The sequence below is a fragment of the Ischnura elegans genome, chromosome 1 (genome assembly GCF_921293095.1).
Source record: "Ischnura elegans chromosome 1, ioIscEleg1.1, whole genome shotgun sequence".
Lineage (NCBI taxonomy): Eukaryota > Metazoa > Arthropoda > Insecta > Odonata > Coenagrionidae > Ischnura > Ischnura elegans.
This window is the reverse complement of record NC_060246.1, coordinates 45,846,774-45,864,840: the sequence shown is the minus strand read 5'-3', so window position 1 is coordinate 45,864,840 and position 18,067 is coordinate 45,846,774. Positions and strand designations below refer to the sequence as shown.

Here is an 18,067-nt window from a genome sequence, read left to right as displayed (position 1 = left end):
AATATCATATTTTTCTATCACAAGTAAATGTAGAAGAAAATATTAAATGAGATGTCATTATTTCCTATGCGTACTTTTGTAACGGGATGCATATATTTCACACATTTCGTTTATCTATGTTATGTATTGTGTTTTTAAATTATACTCTATTTTTTCAAATTAGTGACATAGGTAGTCATTAAGAAATTGAATTGGTTCAAAGGCAGCACCTCTTGCACTGAGTAAGAAGTTTTGAGTGCAAATTTTCATGTGGTTAAATCTCGAAAAATGAGTCAAAATCTGTATCTTTCTCGTAAGTCTCTTGACTGAATCAATGAATTGCTTTGTTTCAGCCACTGGTAAACAACCGCTGCCTAAATTTTTAATATTTTTCCTCTGTGAAAAACTAAATTTATTAAGTAATATTATCATTTGTTGAGGGGATCTTTTAACAGAGAGGAGTGTTATTTTGTATTTTTAAATTGAGTTCAACATTGCCGAGAAACATTCTCGCCTCTTTTCACAAAATTTGAATGGTATACATATCCCCTCTGTAAGTTGCTCTACTCATGTTTATAATTTCAAATATTTGGACATGTAGTCATAGAATGTTACTTGTACCATGTATATTTGTTTTCCCTTGTAAACCTTTCCTTCTCCTTACTTGTTTCCTTTCCCTGTTAGTCCTTTCTAAGTCTACACTTACAGTCTTCACTACCCATTACTTTTTCATACTGTGGTCTAGTGAATAGTCAAGAGAAAATGTAAAATGACACATATTTATGAATTCTTCTCTTATTGTGAGTGCTGGTTTCGTAAAATTAGATACATTAATTGTAAAAATCGTAAGTTTAGTCAATGCTCTCTTACGGAATGAAAGAGAATTGGTAATAATAGCCGTAGATAGTATTGTGCACTGTGGCACAACATATGAATCTCTTATATAAATTTAATGACTTCAATTTCGATAAAAAAGCAGGAGAAAAAATGGCGATTGTTCAAATTATTTGCACAAAATCTTGTCATTTTGTAAAGATAAGAGCCACCACAAGAGCTTACAGTCCGAGGAAAAAACGTGGCATCAAAGGGAGAGGAGGAATGTACTTGAGGCAGTCCATGTTCTTCATCAGAGACCAATTCCCATTCTCTTCTTATCTTCCGGCAGAGGGACTCCTGAGCTACGCCATGCCCCAGGGGGTTCAGCGAGGTTCCGGCATCGATCTCACGGACCGCACGTACGACGGCCGGGAGGAGGGAGGCCGGCTGTCGGGCGGGCTGGGACAGCTGGTGGACGGCCAGAAGGGGGCCGACAACTTCAGGCTGGACGTCCGCGGTTACGGCAAAGGTGAGCGCAGAATTTCTTCCCTTCCACGACCGGCGCCCAACCCTCCTCGCTATTTCGTTATCTTCCCCACGCCAAGTTTCTTGCGAGCCGTCAGTTGAGGAGTAGTCCACCACGGCCACAGTCCCTCCATCCCCGTCTTTCTTGCCCCCGATTGCTGACCCTAGCGCCTTGATGGCAAGAGCCTTTGGCGGCCGAGATTGCACCGCACCGAAGCTCATACGTTTGGCAATGCGTTCCCGTACGATGTTACGCTGCCCTGGTCAAGGAGTACATGATGTGCCCTTTAAAGGTGGATGGGGCGATTTTTATCGGTGTTAGAGACTTAGCATACCTGCTCTGTCAACGGAGATGTAGTTTCGTATGAAAATATGCATGTGAGTGTTCTTTTTTTAACGCAAGAGCAGCCGAAAAAGCTCAAGGTAAATTTGTAATTAGATTCTAGCTGAATCACTATCACGAAATTCTAACTATCATTTGTCATTAAAGATATGCGAAAAATAAGATAATGTCCATAACTATGTATTTAGCACTAGATTAAAACGTTATCAATTAAATTAAAAGCAGAAAGTGTTAGGGAAATATTGGAGTAAAATGTAGAAACATGTACTGAATAGCGAATGCTTTTTTAATCTTCATCTCAATATATAGGATGATTTATGATGCAGTAGCAAGAGGAGAAATATGACTGAGTCGTGGGTTTAATTAACTCATTTGACATACTCAAATCATAGAATACAATGTTTACCTGGGTGAACTTAAGTTCAAGGAATATCTATTTTCTGGTGCACATCAAGAGTAATGGGAAATATTTTGGAATTCTATCATTAGCAGGAAAATAAAAAGGTTTGAATATATTTTATTTCTTTCTGCTTCAGGCTGTAATGTTATTCGACGCTATAAAACATAGAATCGTTACTATTAAACAAATTTAAAAGGTATTTCATGACGTATTAAATGTAGTATTATAAATCAATCGAACTATTTTATAACCTAGTTTGATCATTTCCAATCAAGTTTACCAATTGTCTCTCAATCTCATTCCTCATAAAGTTGCTCTTGAATTCTGACCAAATATATTTTTATTCCGTTGCAAGAAAAATGTCGTATTTAATAACAATAAGTTGAAATAATTGATAGTTATTTTGACATTAAATTTTAATAAAAGTCAAAATTAATTTACATGGAAGAAACGTAATTTCCAGAATCTACCATTGAACATAGTATAAAAATAGTATAAACTTGATTAACAAGGCGATTTTTTTGGCTTCTAAGTGACGGAGGCAATTACCTATGTCATGCAAGTAAATTTCAGACTTATTTCACATGACTCATGATGTATCCCAAGCAAAGAGCAATCATCTGCGCTCAAGGTACTTTACCTCCAGACTCCAGCTCGGACTCGTATGCGCCGTATACGAGATCAGGCAAACTATATTTCTCTATCTGTACTATTTAATTATTTATTCTTATCGTTGCTTATTTGGTCTTCATGCCTTTTAACTTTTCGTCAAATTTGCCATCTTTCGTCCATGTGGGAGTCTGGTAACTCAATGGAGTACTATGTTTTTTATGATTACATTCTTTTGGCGTATTTTCAATGCGACGTAGCAACCAATATCAAATTTTTTCCAATGATTTATGCATTTAAGGTGTCTACAGCCATCTCATGATTTAAACTCACTTTGAATGAATTTTATTAATTGTTTTTACCTATCCGTATTCGAAGTACTATGTATGAAGTTTAAACTTTGCAACCTTTAGAGGAAAGAAAAAAAGGACCCTTATGTAAAGGGACCTTACGTCCAGTTTACCCGGGATAGTCCCGTTTTCAAAACGCTTGTCCCGGTGTCCCCGCGATGTTCCCCGGGACAGGCAAATGTCCTGGTTTTTTACTTGCATCTGTGTGAAATACTGAAACTTTTATTTTGCGTCCTTTTAGAAATTCGTTGCCCCGACAAAAAAACAACCATAAATAATAAATAATTATGCCACTAATGGTGCTAGTGAGCTATCTTACTGTCTCTATCCTGATACTGAATCGAAAGAATATGGAGGGGGAAAAACTGGTATCCGACATTTACGACGTTAGTGTTTTTTGTAATTTCTACATGCAGTTAACCGTAAACAACACAATGCAGTTAATGTTTGAAAGCCTCCCATAATTAAATCACCTGACCATTTTAAAGGGAAATGTTTAAAATTTAAATACCCAGCCTCAAAAATTTCGCGCGCAAAAATGCTTAGGTACGCTATATGTCCCGCTTTGTCCCGTTCAAGATATGGTCACTTTACCTTATGTGTACTTGCATAAAAACTGATATTGATGATTTTTCATCATTAATGAGAGTGTTTTTCTCAATGTTCTCGCTTTTTCCCTTAGTATTAACTGTTTCGAAGAATAATTTGTATGATACGCATGCGTAAGTTTTTCAATCATTTATCGGCATATTTTTTCCCCAAGTTCTTGGTTTGATCCCACCAGTTCTACGGTGGTTCTAGAATGGTAGTTCATGATGGTTAAGAGTTTATAAACAATGTGCAAGTATGATATATTTTGTGTTTCATGCAGATCCTTTATAATGAAACCTTCTCAGTGAACAACTATTACACAAAACATTTACAATTTAGCATTCGCCAATTTTTTTACCCTAAAATTCCCAAAAAGTTGACAGGGGTGCAAAGAATAAATATTACCATTGAACCTTTTAGCCGCCTGAAAACCATGTTATATCATTGTATTTGACAAAACGTTCCTGCGTATTCAGCTATCAACGATACCGAATGACTAAAGTCTCGTCTCACGAAACGTAAAAAACAGTATTTTTGTTTTGACCCTGTGACTTACAATTAGACCTTAGACCCTCGAGACTACACTAACCTTAAAACCATGATAGCATGAGATGTAAGGTACATATAAACAGAGGAAATGGGATTCAAGACGATTTCAGGATCCTGAGGTGAAGTATATTAAGGACATAGGGGAGATTTATATAAGCTTTTATAGGAGTTGCCTAAGGATTTAGATAGATGCGTAGATATCATCTGCCCTCAATGAAAATTCCCTTGCGGTCCCCTAAAATCCTTCCGTCTACGTCGGTGAAGAAGTTCTAAAGATCCCATTCTCCTTTGTGACGAGTCGGCGAGGCGAGTTTGAGGAGATGCCAGGGATTGAGGCGAAGCGGAGGAAGATTGGAAATGGCGGGAGAAGGGATGAAGTTTTCGGACAAATATCATCCTTCCCGCGGAAAGTTTGGTCTGGGTCGGAGGTTTTGTGTGGGCCTACAGGGAAGAGAGACGGGCCCGCCTGGAGATTACGGCAGCGTTTGAAAGGACAGGCCTCGTAAATGGAGAGGGAGTGAGAGAGAGGCTTCTTAGAGTGAATGCGATGGAGAGAATCGTCGTGTGGGAGGACGAGAGAGCTGGAAAGGGACCTTGTTTACCGTTAAGGGTAGCGCATGAGACACACACTATGAGAATAGGAACCGATAGATAATCTAGCTGTTGTTGCGGCCACTTTCGTACTTTCAGTGAACCCGAAAGCTTTCTCTTCAGTTCTTGGGAAGGCTAGTCAAACAAATTATTTTACGGATTGTTTGAAGGATAAATCTGACTCCTTATTCACGCATTCAAGTATTGAAATCTTCTCGTCTGCGAGCATGCTCATGTTTTTTTATCTAATCGACCTCCTTAGAAGTATTATGCTGCTGTTATTGATCATTATCTCATTTTATTTTAAGTTTAATTAATCATAATTTTTTTACTGAGGGATAATGAAATAATTTACCATTCTTCTCAACACGTTTATGTACCCTCTATACAAAAATCTGTCTCTTATTGACAAAACTACACATCTTTTAAAGATTACCATTTGTACATTTGTGTTAATGAAGATTTATGGAGCTCAATTTTTAGTTAACATTTGCTTTAAGCCTCAACACCTTAGGTCGTATGCACCCTATATTGCCCAAGGTATTTTCCACCACCACCAATTTTCCCAAAAATTTACATTGAAATCGTCGCATGAAAGAGCATTTCTGAAAGATAGCTTGAAATATTATGCTGTAGCATAGGGCTATTTTCCCTATTTTTGGTCTGTTTTGACCACTCTGGGCTAAGTTCTCTCGATAAAAAATTTTTTTTGTGCCGCGGATTCTATCATTTGTTGACATGGATTTGAAATTGATTTAGCGACATAAACTATTTTGTTGTTTTTTATCTCTGCCTTTTAAAAATATTGAGAAAACTTTTATTAAATTAAATCAGAAATTGATTTTATAGGTTTTCCTTGAGTATATACCCAACCAAAAAGTGAAAACTACCATTGATGAAGCCCACTCTACCGAATGGTACCAATGTTTTCCTATTGCTGGCGAATCGCATAAATGGCGCAGTAACAAACAAAAATTTCTTTTTCAGTCGGAATAATAGTACTGCTATGTGAAAAAGCTATGGAATGAGAAATTTTTCTTCACCTCGTATCAAAGATCATGAAGAATAGTCATGGATACCATGAATACGTTTTCTCTTCCATAAATTAAACTCCCGGGGCCGAGAGTCTATCCTGGATACTCGTTGAATAGGTGCATTGAGCTCGTTCATCTCACATTGAAATATAAGTTAATTTGTCTTTACGTAATTATGTGGGCATTCTTTTCTACTCCTAGTAGCTCATAATGGGTAATGGCTCAGACCCAAGAGCCATTGTGTTTAGATAACAATAGTCTATTTCTGGTTTAATAGAATATAGAAAATAGAATATAAAAAATAGAAAATAGAATATAGAAAATAGAATATAGAAAATAGAATATAGAAAATAGAATATAGAAAAAAAATACTAACTAGTGCTATGGATATTTGAACATAAAGGAAGTTTTGTTTGCATCGAATGGAAATTTATAAGTACTTCTATAAATCTGAATTTATTTTACAAAGGAAAAACAAGACATTTGTTTTTACTATTCAAAGTAAATCTACGGTTTTTAAATGCAGAAAGTTTAATAAAACGAAGGAGTCATTGAAAATGTTTATTTAGCACTGAAATGAAAAATTTATATTTAAAATTAAGAAAAACATTCGCACTCAGAAATGTAAGAGTATGCGACGACCAAATGCGTGGGAATAACATTCATATATCTGTAAACTTTGAGCGAGATAAACTTTATGTCACAAAGTGGTTTTACAATTCCCCATGTTAGCAAATCAAACTGAAATAAAATCTGATACATGCATTCAAAATTGTACGAACGAATCTTCTTATTACTACTCCTCGGCTCTTCAATTGTCGCCTCCGATTTGTATGAAATACATTTTCTCGAGCCTTAGGTCGTAAAGATTTTACAGTTCTTTTCTTCGGTGAATCTCTTTCCTCCAGTTCTTCGTCTCTTTTCCTCACCAATATTATTCTCCCTCTAGCTCCCGTCTACTTTTATTACTTTCCTACATTCTCGGCGAGGAAATGGTAATAAATATCTTTAACATTTTCCAACTTTTCCCGCACACAATAGATTTTGGAGCGCGGGTGGACCCTTCCAACAATTCTGCTCGTAAACAACGAGAGTGGGAAGACAAGTCGTGGAAGAGACATGACCTTCTTCGAATAGAAACTTCTCCGAATGCACAACATCGTTGGATCATTATATGGTGATATTCACCTCTGTGGATATCCCTCAAACTCCAATAAAATGAGTATGACAGAGGCACCATATCGAGCGAATACCCCTTACGCAGCATTCAATGGGTGCATCTGTGAAAGACTTTTTGGTATTTTGACGTGGCATAAGGTTATACAGAGCAGGGTTGTTCTAGATGGATTATTGAGGTAATAGTTGATGCAGCTATCGTTCTTTTTTTGCAACCACAGAAAATTATTCAAAATTCTCTATGCTTTACTTATCGTATTCTTCACTTTTACGGAAGTGCCTTTCCTCATTTTTAGCCGATATTTATCCATGACTATCCTTTTTTGTTTTCGTTCTCATCAACCAAGAGGTTCTAGTCAATCTAGTACGTCTGACGCTAAAAATTGTATGATTCAATGTTAAATAAAATCCTGGTGATAATTTTTGCTCGACGAAATTGAGGTAGGAAAGTCGATTAACCGATTAACCACCCTAAAATCGACTGCAATTAAAAAATCCAGCATATGGATAGCTTACGATCAAATCATCATATCAACTCGTCACGTAATCCTGTCTCGTTGGTGAAGAGGGTCCTTTCAGAAGGATTTTTCCAAAGTAATATATTTATATTTCCATGAGAGCTTGAGGTATTTTAGGATAAAAACGGAAAGTTAAGCCTCACGAGAACTTAAAGCTGATTAGCGAGTACCTTATGGGTGATTTTATCCATTTATTTGCTGGAAAGCGGGGTCTGACTTAGACAGGGAGTTTATAGCCATTTTAATGATGAACAAAACGACAAAACTACAAAAGACTCTTCTCATAAGGAAGTAGTCTATTAATTAAGCAGTAATATTCAAACCTCATTATGTTGCAGTAAATCTACCGCTTAGCACCTACTATGAACGCCAAACTGCTCTCATCATTTTCAAAGTTAAATGAAGTAAGTTATGAATTGAAATTCCCGTTTATTTGGTAGTTTTTTAAACTTTTATCATTAATATCAAGTTCTATTTACGCTGCGATATCATTGTAGATGCATACATTGTCCTTTTTTATATTGGATTATTCCAAATTTCATTCCTGCATTGAAGTGGAACTCATTAGCACACACGATTCTTTAAAGCATTCATTTTTCGTCTATGTTTAATTGTTAAATTTGTCGAGTGCCCCAATGAAAATGGCCAATATGAGCTGAATGCGGTGGTTTGGGAATAAAAAAGAATTATTTTGTTTTCGTATGGAGGAGTTCCGTGTATGATGATTTCCATGTTAATGTGTCAATCAATAAGTTCATATAGGCCTGAGGATGGTTGTATTCTGTTCATAAACACAGGTCAAAAAGTGGATAATGTACTTGATTTTACCGAAGACCAAATCCAATAAAAATTCATGTTTGATTCCTAATTTCCTCGAGCGACTGATCTTCTTCCTGTACCATTTACGTCCCACCCAACCGAGGACCAACGCTATTCCTTTCTCGCCCACGGGTTTCGAGTACTTTTATTGGCTTCCTCCTGCCACTTCCCCCCCCCCCACTCACAAAACATTCGACCCCCAACCCCTCCTCTCACGGAGTGCCTTATTCTTTTCTCTTTTTCGAGTCTCTCCAAAATCGAGTTTCCCACTCTGTTGGACTTGCTTAAATTTGCATTTATATAGACGGCGAGTCCAGTGGAAAACGATGCCGAATCTCCAATGCTTCTCTTACCCCCAGAAACCGATTATTTTCTTTTATTATTTTATTTGTGAGGTTTCTCGGATCATGGATGTGAGTTTCAACGAGCTGCTCTTAAGGCAGTCTACGAAAAGGGATTCCTTGGGCGTGGTATACGGATTGGGAGGAGTCCAATCATTGTCGATACCGGCGCATAAATTATCAGGCGTAAAAATATATGGATAAGAAAAGTTTTTGTCCTCTATCGACAGCTTTCTCCTTTCATTCATTTCTCAGGGAATATGAAAGTGTCTTAAAAATACCAATGCGCCCATATAACCGGGATTGACTCGCCTTTTTGAAAATCTATTCTCATAGCCAAGGTATAAATACTGGAATTGGACAGGTTATTGATATCGTGAAAGATTTTCACTCACGGATACTTTTTTTCAGGATTAAACCGAGTTTGCAACGGCTATCTCTAGAAAGCTATCGCGCGCGTGAATTTAGGAAACAATATATTCCTGAGAGCTTTTGCGGTTCTCAGTACATTTTAGAATATCATTTTGAGTGTATCGATATGGAATGATTGATATATGAGTAATAATATTTTCTTTTTATAAAATTGTATTTTTACTGCCTCTCCTGATTCATCCGCGTTGTTATATTTGCCAGTAAATATTTGAATTTCTTTTCTTTTTTTAGGAAAACATGATGTAGCTATGACTACATAGTATGAGAGATGATGGTCATCAATTAATACGACCATGAGGAATGAAACATTTAAGTTTAAGACTCAATATTAGCAATATTAAGAATATATTTTACATACGTATAATCAATACTGATCTAATCTGTTGTTTATTCTTTAATTCCGTCATTCGTACTGATTTTGTAACTACTCGTTCTTTTCCTTATTTATGCAACTATTAAAACGCTTCAGAAAAATAGCAATAAATACATGGTTTTCATTAAAAAATGGTGGGGTTACAATAATTCATAGGAATATGGTAGGGAAATTACAGGATGTTGTATTGGTATGCCTGAAAGGTTTAATTATAAATAATTAAAATAAAATGAATGATAAATATGTGCCCTAAACCACTTAATGAACAGGACTAATGAACCAATTACAGCCATTAACGAAGGAATGTTTACTAATGTTGGGACAGAAGTTGAGTATCGTTTGGGTATTCGTCGAGTGAATGAGGGCGCTCATATTGACATGAAAAATCGTTTCAGCTTTGATTTTGTGGATATATTGATGTGGATGTGGATGTTTTGGTGGTTATATCCATGCTAACAGAACAAAAATGGTAATTGGTAATGTTAATCCACTCTTTAATTCAAAACTCAACAACCCATAATGGTTTCAACACATGGTTTAATCACCTTGACAATGACATAGCGTGTTGACACTATGGTCGGTTGTTGAGTTTTTATTTAAAGTGTGGTAAATACCATTCGTGTTCTTTTATCATGGCACATATTGATGTTTATTAATTATGTATAAAAACTGTTTGGGACGACAAATTCGAGAAATCAGAAAAATGAACTGTAAGCAATTCTGTTTTCGTATAAAACATGCTCATAATCGCTCCTTTATTTTATGATAACCCTGTCTACCACTTTTCTAAAGCTTATTGAATTACGCTGTATCGATTTATGCTTTTCCTATTACATAAAATTAGAATTTTTTCTTCATCTTTAATTGAAATTGGATCTACAGAAGAATAGACAAATCATCGACATAACTTTAGGTAGATTAAGCATTAGATGTATTTGTAATTCTCGAGATTAGGAAAATTCTGAAAAAATAAAGTTCTTAGTACAAGAATGTTTGAATGTCCCATTTTTCTTTACAGCAGTGGCTCATGGAACAAAAATAAGAATCCATCCTGTATTAACTTTTTTTCGGGTTATTGAACAGTCATCTCTCTTCACCTTTTCCATCAGGCACCACACCATCCCCAATCTAACCCATCGAACTCTATCAAACTTTTTCCCTAAATTATAATCCTCCACCGTCTCTCACACCATCTTTCCTTCTTATTGCATAGAAGGGGAATTGAATGGGACGCATCATCTTTACGACAGATTCTTGTTTTCTTCCTCTCCCCCACTCTTTATTTTGTCTTCGGTCACATCTTTTGAAGCGTGGCGGCAGTTCGTGGCCAATCCATTCCGTCGACCGAATTGGTGGGCTTAACTGCCCGCAATTCCATACCCCACGGCCTGTCTGCTGTCCTCCGCTTGTGAGGCTTCAGGCCAAACCCCTATCAGCCTCCTGTCCTTTCACTTCCGCTGAATCCGTCAAACATCCTCCCCCGCATTTCCTCTTACGAATAGTTTATATTCCTCGGGAGACGGCGATTTGTTCAGCTGTGTTAAGCTCGAAATCGAACGATTTCTGAGAAAATTACTCAGGCCACGTTGAAAATAGACTCAAGTGTGGGAGTGCTAGACGCTCTTTGATATCTTGACGTTTTTTCTCCTTGAAAATTCAATTGACTAACTTATTTTATTCATATTAATGGTTTTTCCTAAATCAATTATTGGTAATTATAGATTACAATGGAATTACTCCGCCCCATAAATAACTATTTGGGTTCGGCGACGGAACTATTCTTCTACTAAACTAAAAGGTTTTTACCTCCCTACAATTCAAATTAAGTATCATCAAATCAATTATAATACTCATACTTTGTATTACTCATTGCCCATTGTCTCAAATGACTTCCTTAGAACTAGTGAGTTTTTTTATGCAGATGATTATTAAATCTGTTGCATACTAGCTACAAAGATACGATGACTGACGGAATTGCGACTATGGCTCTTAAGCAATAGGGTTTTCACTATTAATTATCAACTATGAGGCGATACTTATAAATAAATGAGCAACTTTTTAGTGGTTCTTTGTTGACGATGAAAATACGCATTCAAAAATCCAATTAGCGGGCATTGCGTTTTTTAAAGATTTTTATTCCTTATTTTAGAAAAAAAACCCGTATTTTGTGGCAATGAATGGCTTGATTATTGAGTAAATATTTTCATTCGATATGCACAAAATGAGTGATTATGATGACTTGGTGATGATTTTTGAGTTATACTGCGTTATTCTTCATCGTTTCTAATGCGCAAGGGAAAAATCGCTCTCACTGATTTTTGTCTTGAGGCTACTGTCGTCATACGAGAGAGTGGGGATGATCTTGGTGCGCGAGTAAAATAGCCAGTGCCAAGGTTCGAAGGAAAAAAGGGCGTGAGGACGATAGTGGAGAGAAGGACTATCCAAGAAAGAAGTCGATAGAGTTAAATGGAACGTATTTTAAAGGATATCGAAATCACCATCACCATTCTAGTGACCAACGCTAATAACGCTTAAGACAGGTGGGCAGGCGATATTCCTTCACAATCTTGGTTGTTGAAAAACGTATTTGAATTTACTTCTTCTCGTCCCCATGGACGAATAATGTCCGAAAGAAAAACGTTCTCCTAACAGAGCGATAGCGGCGACACAAATTATGTTGAGAAAATTTTCCCTCAATAGCACATTTGATAATATGGTGTATTCACTAAAATTGATTTACATTTGTAACAGTAATTTGTTATCCAAAAAGTATACTTGAAGGTTCTACCTAAATACATGCTTCCTCTTGAGTACCTAGTCACTATTTATAAATGAAATGACTCTGCCCGGGGTTATTTAATACTTTTTTGTACAATAATAATGTTCCACGCGGTTGGAAAACTATGAAATCTTCGTTTCTCTCCTTTTCTGTTTTGCAACGCGTTTAACTAGTTTTCTATAGAGCTTCATTGACAAGGCTCTCCTCTCAAGTAGTTTCTACCATGGAGAACCTCGTCCTTCGTCTCCTGCCTCCCAAGAGCGCACCCTTACCGCGACAGTGGCTCCTACATCTCTCCCCCGCCCCTGCCACCCTTTCGCAGACATCCCCCGGGTCGTCTACACCCCCTCCACTCGACTTCCTTCCAATCTCATCTCTCTCCTTCGGCCCCTTGTTGTTCTTCTGAGGAGAGGGAGAGAGGCTGGCTGCCGTCGGCGCCCCCCTTTGGTAATGCCACTGGGGAAATACTGTCTGGACATACATAATTTCATTTCGACCACGCCGGGAATCGGAGTTGTGGAGAGGAGTTGGGGTTGAGATTGCCCGGGGATCTTGTGCGACGCGTTAAGTATGTAGCTCCTCCCAGAAAGAAAAGGAATTTATGTGCATCTGCAGAATGATTTCGCAAGAAATTCCTCAACTTTCGGAAATCCCGATTTAGTATTTCGTACGTGCAAGGCTTTCGTTTCTCTTTGCCGTTTGACCAGGTTTTCCTTCGTAAAAGTTTCCATCATCATGCATTAAGTTTCAATGAATATCTTGTTACATTTATTGTCATTTTATTACCAAGTTTTTGGATGAAGAGCTTAAACGACTATTTCTTATGTGTGGTTCAAATTTTAAGTGTTGCAGGTTAACTAAAATTTATTTCCTTTCTTTATCATTCCCTAGTTTTAATGCTCTCGTTTTTCAGTTTAGTTTTGTTTTCAATTCGTGCACTTCATTAGTATTTAAACTGAAATTATGACTAAAATAATTTGAATAATTGAAAAAGGAATATGGATAATTCATTACAATAATTCCGTCCCACTCAGACGAAGATAAAAAAATCGACTAAATGTGCCTGAGAATTTATTTCTACGTATTAATGAAGTTGAATCTTGAAGGAATTTAATAAGTTCATTGGGGCTTTATTTTCTAAATATTTGTTATTTTCAATAATTTAGGATGAAAACGAGCGTCATGAATATATTGTTTGAAAGGATTTATTGAATAGTATCTCCTAGTTGAGGCATGATTTGGATAATAGCATTCTAGGTATATTTCAATTTAAGTTTTCCGAATTATCAACTTCCCGTCGACTTGCGGCTTACCACATTAATAATTTGGATTATCGGAATTGAAAATTAATTAATTGTCAGACAAGTTCTTGAATTTGGTTCAATCCAATAGGTATTACTTTATGACTGTCTTCCACTTCCTCCAATTGCTGGAGCCTGTACGGAAACTTTTTGTTCTATTCAGGGAATCGAAATTTTTAAACTTTCTTCTGCTGTTTAATTAATTTTCTCTCTCCTATCTATTAATAATCCAGATGTTTTAAGACAATTTTAATTCTTTTTTGACGAATGCGTGGTCACATTTTTAACCCTTGTTCATAGTCAGATTTTTGTTACTTATTAATACCTATAATTTCAATGTTGCCTTTTTAAAGTTCCTAATAGACTGGATATCACCTTGTATCATACACACTCTTTCTGACTTTTTACGCCACATTTTACTTGCCTACGTGCATATTTTACGTAAAAACATATTAATTATACCATATTTTACCGATACATTTCTTTCCAATTCGCTTCTAAGATTCACTCTGTTTTGCACGCTTAGACGGATGGCTTAAAAGGTTAAGACGACTTAATGGTGTATAACAATAAGTGATTTTGTCTTCTCTGTCGTATTTATATCACGTATTCCTGCTAATCCATCAATACCTTCGCAAATTTTGACAGGAGGATAGCTGCAGTAAAATCTGCTTCAATGAACTCGCCGCCTTAGTTGAAGCCGAGGTTTTGTAGTTAGCAGATCAATGAACAAGGAAAGCGTGGTATACGGCTTGAGAGATATTCTCTCAGTAGTCTCAGTCCGTGTAATCGTGGTAATGGACCAGAAAGTCTCGTGTCCTGGATTTCGCAAGGTGGATGCTGCATTTTCCCGCTGTCTCTCGCCCGCAGAAATTGGATCCCAACGGGTTTGGCTCCACCCATTCCGAGGACTGCGCTTGGCGGGTTTCATGTCGAAGGAAATATATAGCCATGTTAAGTTTGTAAGCGGAAATGTGCAGGGAGTGCATGAGAAATAGGTTATGCATGGGAATCGAGTTCTTGGGGTGGGATCGGTCCACTTTTCCCGTAAAAACCGTCCATTGCGTAGTGGTAACTTTAGAAACAAATAACAAAATAAATTTCTCCGCTGCAAAGTGCTAAGAAAGCATTTATTAGTAAAATTAATAATCATAGCACAGTGATAAAATTAGTTTTAGATGTTAATGTTTGGTTCAAATCTCAGTAATTAGCCAAAAATCCAAGTAATTTGATTTTTTATTAATAATTTTTCAGCTAAGAAAGCCAACGCGTTTCATCGGTGGCATCATAAACACGGCAGTAAACAAACGCGGCCATTATTTATGCCAAAAATTATGTATAATTCAGAATTGAAGAATGATGTGCACAAATGGAAATTTGTAATATTAAATGGTGATTTCTAACTCGGTGAATAGTAAATGGGAGATCAAGTTTTTCTCCTTGAACCAAGGACATCAAACATACATTACATCCTTTATGCCTACTTCTCTTGGTACCGTGATTCATGTGATTAGCTCTCTGAATAAATATTTAATGTCGGTTACATTCCTAAAATTCTTTTAAATTCTTACATTTTCTTAGCCCTTTACGAGTTTTGGGTAAATCGATATGGCTCGTTGTTATAAGGCTACAGGGTGTGGGATGCGGCTTTTAGGTGTAAGTTTTGTTAACAGAGGAATTATTTCATTCTCAGTAGTGACAGGGATATGAAAAATATAAAAAAGCACTTGTAACGATTGCAATAATAATTAACAACGTTGGGGTTAATACGACTCACATATTCTCTTACTACGTGAGTTGTGACCACTAATAAATGTTTAGATTTGCGATGAAAATAATTATTTTTGTCTAGCTTCTAATTCGTAAAAATATTTTCGATATAGCATGTTTGTATTCTCATCGCATTTAGTCAAATAGTGAAACAGCTTATCCCTAAGGCCCTGCTGTTCCTTTCCTCTGTATTTTTCCCCATCATCCCATGTTATGTATTTCCTCTCGAAAGAGCCATAAACCCAAGCCGTTCCCTTTGTTCTCCTGCCTAGGTTACGAGTGGGTTGGCTGGCGGAACGACACTGGAAGCTTTCCTGGCAGACCTGTGGAATTGATATTCGAATTTGATCGAGTGCGCAACTTCTCCTCCATGTATCTCCACACGAACAATCTCCACACCAAAGAAGTGCAAGTAAGTATATAAATTTTTTCCAAACAGGAACCTAGCAATTAGTATTTTGTTGAGGGATTATTTATTTTTAGCTATAAATATTGCTTCATTCACTCAAACACCACCTAAATTCTCATGAATTTGACTGATTTATCAAAATAAATTCATTATCACATTAATTGATAAAGTTCAAAATTAAATTTATTCAAAGATCATGAGATTTCCCTTCAATATTTTTTCCACGATACGTGAAAGCTTTTTTTTCTCTCTTAAAATTTTGCATTTTGAAAAAGTCAAATTGAAAATGAAGTTTTGAATGAAAGTGATCAATGCATTCTAAAAAACTTTATATTTCTTATTACGCACTCAATTCTCATTTTTCCTCCTCCCAAAATTGTTGTTTCTCTTTTTTATGATATTTTAAACCAAAGAAAAGCTTTATTTTAAAAGGGTTTACAGAGATAAATTTGAAGAATATAATAGTTTACCTGCAGAATTTATCAAAACACTGTAAGACGGTTCGCGTGAGTGCCATTTATTTCTGCAACAAAAATATAATGAACGTTTATGACATTTGCACTTTATGGCATCCACAGCATGCAAATTAAATTCTCGCGCTCTCAACGGTGCCTCCACAAAGTTGCTTTAAGGACCTAATGGAAATGCAAATCCTCTGATCTCGACGCAGAGGGACATTTACACGCTCTTACCAAGTCTAATTCTGATAAACACGCCCTCTCTCTCCCGGATGCTTGCTCAAGTGTGTATCCTCTTAATGGTGTCCATTTGCAGGTATTTTCGCACGCGAAAGTGTATTTCAGCATCGGAGGTCGCCAGTTCACCGGCGAGCCCGTCTTCTTCTCGTACATGCCTGATCTCATCATGGAGGCTGCTCGTAACGTCACCATTAAAATGCACAACCGCGTCGGAAGGTTCGTCAAGCTGCAGCTCTACTTCGCATCAAAGTGGATCATGATCAGTGAAGTCTCTTTCGATTCCGGTGAGTAATTCATGCACTTTTGATTGCATTTAGACTGTTGAATAAAATTCCCTTGGACCGGAAATCGAATCACGGACATATATCATTCAAAGTCATGGATATTGAGGAATCTGTATCCATTTCTGGGCCATGTGAATTTCATACCATTCCAAAACTAGTAGACATCAGAAAAAAATGTCTTGGTCCTATGTAGGACCTTTTGTTGCCATCTATGATGGGTTGGAAGATTCTAACATATAGGACCGTCAACCTCTGTGAATAGCAATTGCGTGGTGGTCTTGGAAGCAGACGGAAAGCCTAAGGTCCGTAGTTTGATTCACAGTCGAAGGTATTTTATTTCTCCATTGACATTATTGTGAATTCCACCGCCATTTTTTGCAGCCGAGTTGAAATGTATATACTTTAATTAAGTTCCTAAGTTTGTAGAAGACCTCGCATTCATGGTTGAGTGTGTGATACCCTATTCCACTCAAAACTTATGAATTTGGCTTCAAGGGGTTTTAGTTAATTAGTGTTCGTCGGTCAATAAGTTTATTTCATTTCATTAGTTCTTCAGTTTTGATGGATGAGATATTAGTATTACTCAAAATAATTCATTTTTACTATACTTATCAAAATAAATTAAAAAATTTATTTACGAGTATTATGATGGCAATATGTATTTTTAAAATATAAATTACTTTATGTGAAATGTTATTTTCCTTAACAATTTTTAGAGAAAAATTTATCTAAGTGCTCCAAAAATTAGAATTCTTCATTAAAATTTCCCAATTACCGCGAGGCAATTCAAAAATGTTCATGTTCTAGGCAGTAATGGTTAATAAAACTTCCGTTGAAAAAAAAATGTCAAAAATTGGGTAAAATTATGCACTACTTAATAGGTATATGACAGGATACCTATATGACAGGATAAATACCTTTTCATGGATTAAGAATCACTATCGACAGTTCTTATGTAAGTATTATTATTATTTTGTAGGGAAATATGGTCGTTGGCATTCGAACTATAATGAAGTTCAATTCATTATTATGAAATGAGGCATTTTTAATCATATCAACGAAATACCGAAACATTTTCAACGAAAAATAAGTTTATTAAAATGTAAGTTTAGACCAGCAGTACGTGCCATAGGTCGAGCATTAAATGATTTTTCATGTATTTTAATCTGCATGTATCCACCTCTCGCATTGATTTTAAAAATTTATCGAATGTTAATTGCATTAAGTTCCGCACAACTAACCATTATTATAAAACTCCATATTGAAATATAAGCATTGAACATAATCATAAATAGTAATGTTAAGGAAGCTATTGGAACCTGCTCCAACGTCACCTGGTACCATATGGATTCCACAATGTAGTCTGTACATACAGTCCGT

The 18,067-nt window shown here is 36.3% G+C and overlaps 1 protein-coding gene across 3 annotated transcripts in view; it reads left to right on the top strand.

Annotated features, from left to right (window-relative positions):
• The window catches only part of LOC124159493 (discoidin domain-containing receptor 2-like), a 655,398-nt gene that overhangs the window by 513,397 nt on the left and 123,934 nt on the right, over positions 1–18,067 (top strand). For all 3 annotated transcript variants that reach the window (XM_046535354.1, XM_046535345.1, XM_046535336.1), the window contains exons 7-9: positions 1,145–1,324; positions 15,569–15,708; positions 16,480–16,687. In XM_046535354.1, the coding sequence (XP_046391310.1) occupies positions 1,145–1,324; positions 15,569–15,708; positions 16,480–16,687 (528 nt within the window). The remainder of the gene's footprint in view (positions 1–1,144; positions 1,325–15,568; positions 15,709–16,479; positions 16,688–18,067) is intronic.